The 3,716-nt window shown below is 49.0% G+C and overlaps 1 protein-coding gene across 1 annotated transcript; it reads left to right on the plus strand.

Annotated features, from left to right (window-relative positions):
- Positions 1-805: 805 nt before the first annotated feature.
- MAD2L1 (mitotic arrest deficient 2 like 1) lies at positions 806-3,046 on the plus strand (the record flags this gene model as incomplete). Its single annotated transcript, XM_079534234.1, has 5 exons — positions 806-881; positions 1,041-1,187; positions 1,266-1,386; positions 2,191-2,294; positions 2,874-3,046. The coding sequence occupies 5 exons, from the start codon at positions 806-808 to the stop codon at positions 3,044-3,046; spliced, it is 621 nt and encodes a 206-aa protein (XP_079390360.1).
- Between the last annotated feature and the right edge of the window lie 670 nt (positions 3,047-3,716).

Raw genomic sequence — 3,716 nt, forward strand, 5'->3', positions numbered from 1 at the left:
TCCCTACAGAGACAGAAAGAACAGAACTGCAAAATGCAAAGGGTGTTTTTTGGCAGTGAAGAGAGAAGCAATTAAACTTGTAGTCAGTAATTAAGTATATCTGCACGGTCACATCAACAACACCCCCTCGTCCACCTCTGCCAAAACACAGAGGAACCAATTTCTGGAAACAGAGATCAGCTAACTGCAGCGGGAGACCCTTAACGAACCCACCAGAGCGGAGAGGAGGTGAACTTCGCTTCGGTGAGCGCTGGGCTTTGCCTTTCACCCGGCTCTAACACCAACGGCGCAGCGCAGGCAGCAGCTGTACGAACCGCGAGCCGCCGCGCCCGCCTGGAACCTCGGAGGATGCAAAGCACGAGAAAAGCCCAGTGGGGGAAAGGAAGGGAGGGCTCCGAGACCCTTCTGGGACAGGGGGACGGCAGGGGCTGAAGCAGAACAGCGGGCATTAACGGCAATCCAACTTCTAAAAGCTGAGCGGGGCGCCTTTCGCACTGAGCACCGCCAGAGATCGCCCACAGCAGTACTTCGGTCTGTTCGCACCAGGAACACGCCCTTTCCAAGCGCAAAAGCTTCCACAAGGTCGCGCGCACCGAAAGGCACCTGACGGCGCGCACGCGGCCACCCCAGCCTCCGCCCGCTGTAACGGCCGCACCACGCGCACGCGCAGCACGGCAGCTCATCTCCCCGCGTGTTCGGGCGAGCGTGCAGAGGCGCGGCCTCGCGGTGCGCCTGCGCGGCAGCGCATCGAGACGGCCGGAAGGGGCGGGGCGCTATTTGAAGCGGGCGGCGGGCGGGCACCTCTATGGCCGCGCAGCTCAGCCGCGAGCAGCAGGGCATCACCCTGCGGGGCAGCGCCGAGATCGTCGCCGAGTTCTTCTGTAAGGGTCTATGGGCCGTCTAGGGGCGCGGGGAGACGGGGGCGGGGGGAGAAGAGGGCAGACGGGCCGCCGGCTCCTCTCCTGCGGCCGACATGGCCGTCGGTGGGGCGGGAGGGGCGGCCCCCCCCTCACGCACGCCTCCCCGCTTTGTGCGCGCAGCCTATGGCATCAACAGCATCCTGTACCAGCGGGGCATCTACCCCCCCGAGACCTTCACCCGCGTCCAGAAATACGGGCTTACCCTGCTCGTCACCACCGATCCCGAGCTGAAGAACTACCTCAACAACGTGGTGGAACAGATGAAAGGTGTTCCTCCTTTCCGTATCCCTCCCCCCCCCCCCCCCTTCTCTCACGGCCTGTAGTAAATGCTGTGGCCTCTTCCAGAGTGGCTCTACAAGTGCACCGTGCAACGCCTGGTGGTGGTCATCTCCAGCATAGAGAACAACGAGGTGCTGGAGCGGTGGCAGTTCGACATTGAATGTGACAAGAACGCCAAGGGTGAGAGGTGAGTGACAGCATTACTGAGCCTGCTTCTCCCTACAAAGGAAAGACCACATGTGGTAGCGCTGCTCTGTTACCTCACTGCAGCTAAGGCTGCTCTTTCTCACTAAAAGCTGTCAGACTTTACCAAATAAAGCTGCGGTTGCCATTGGTGTGCCCAAGGGACAGGATGCTATCCAGGGGGACCTAAACAGGCTGAGCATTGGGCCCAGGTGAACCCAAGATTCATAGATTCATCATCAGAGCAAGGCCCTGTACTTGGGTCAGAGCAAACCCTGGTATCAGTACAATCTGGGAGAAGTACTTTTTTTTTTTTAAATAAGATTGGCAAGGCAGTGACACAGGATGTCCAGAGAGGTTGTGGATGCCCCATCCTTGGAGCCACTCAAGGTCAGGCTGAGCAGGGCTCTGAGCAACCTTAAGGAGCTGTAGGTGTCTCTATTTATTGCTGGAGAGCTGGACTACATAACCTTTAAAGGTCCCTTCCACCTCAAATGATTCTGTGATCCAATTATTAAAATGTTTTGTAATCTGCAACTAAACAAAGTCCTGTATTACTGCTCTTCTGCCAAAACTCTCATCCATTCCAGACAGAGAATATGTTCTTAAAAACACTGTGAGATTTCACAAACAACAACAAGTGAAACTGACAGTTTTCTAAGCCCATTTACCTAAGGCTTAAAAGAATGCCTCTATTCTGCATAACCATACAGCAAACAGACCCCACAGAAGTGCAGCAGAACAGTGTTTAAAGAAAGCTGTCACACAGTAGGTATAAGTTGTTTTAACAGTTTTCCCATTTTTCCAGTGCACCCCGAGAAAAATCTCAGAAAGCCATTCAGGATGAAATTCGATCAGTTATCAGACAAATCACTGCCACAGTAACTTTTCTGCCTCTCCTGGAAACTGCCTGTGAGTATTCATAATTTCTCTGAAAGAAATCACACCTTTCAGAAAGCCTGAACTAGCATTCTATTGTAGAAAGTCTTTTCCACTATTTTGTGTTTTTGTTATTACTTGTCATGTATTGCATTTCTGAGTGTTTCATGTTTAGTTAGACCAAGACAGTCTCAGTTATGTACAGAAACAGCATCAGATAAAGTATTCTAAGGATCATTCTGAACTGATTCCTGTACAACAAACTGAAAAGAAGTGCTAGCATAAACACTGCGCTGTAGCTCTCTCATTCAAGCATTTGAAGGTACTAGCGGTGATATCCCCCCAAAATACCTGTTTTTTCCCCAAAAGGTGCAATTCAAGGTGAGTTACCTAGCTTGATGAAACTTAGCGTGTTTGAGGAACTACAGTTTTCATAAATACTGTGACTACAGGAATGTTAACTTGTACTTGTTTTCGTTCTTTAACTGCCATTTCTTTAGCTAGTATCAGTGTAACTTCTGATAACCTTGGTGCATGTCTCCATGCATTTTATCTTCAATCATAGTATCACTCATGTATGTGTACTGCTCACTTTTTCCCACTTGCTTACAGGTGCCTTCGACTTGCTGATTTACACAGATAAAGACTTGGTAGTGCCAGAAAAGTGGGAAGAGTCAGGACCACAATTCATTGCCAATTCAGAAGAGGTTCGCCTTCGTTCCTTCACTACCACGATCCACAAAGTAAACAGTATGGTGGCTTACAAAAAGGATTCTTTTCCCTAAAACGGCTTCTTGTACATACCCTGCCCTCTTGTATAGTTTCTGTTCATAGTGCAGCTATGTTGTGAACACACAATTGCTCTTGCTGAAGTATGGTACAGCATGTGCCTGATAATGTGGTATAACACTAGGTTAAGCTGGCACTGTTTGAAGAGCTCTAACTGAGGCGTTCATGACAGTATTATGCCTGTTCTCCATGCAAGGTCTGGGTTTTGTTAATAGAATTAATCCATCCCTAATCCCAAGACTAATTCTCAAGGTCTTACCACGAAAGCAGCGGATGATCAAGAAAAGGCTCAGATGATACATAGTATTTCAAAGAACACGAGACTGCAGTTCTGGAGAGATGCTGTCCTGCATCAGTGCATGTCTTGTCCTTCTTCAGCACCTGCCCAGCGTTTTCTATGTCTGTATTCTTATTTTATGGAATAAAACTTGAAACTGTATAGTGTTCTCCCAGTCAGAGAATGTGGGAAATTGTATTTTAGATTTTAGAACTCTGTATACCAGCAGTTCAGGCTACTGCCATAAGTACTCTTCAGCAGTTATAAAAGGTATACCTGCTTCCAAAAACAGAAAAGAAGCTCAGATCCCAGTAATTACCTTATCTGTTTCCTCAGTCACAAATCAAATGCTTTAGTCAATATGAAATCCATGAAACTATATTCATTAA

This window comes from Tetrao urogallus (assembly GCF_951394365.1).
Source record: "Tetrao urogallus genome assembly, chromosome: 4".
NCBI classification, from domain to species: Eukaryota; Metazoa; Chordata; class Aves; order Galliformes; family Phasianidae; genus Tetrao; species Tetrao urogallus.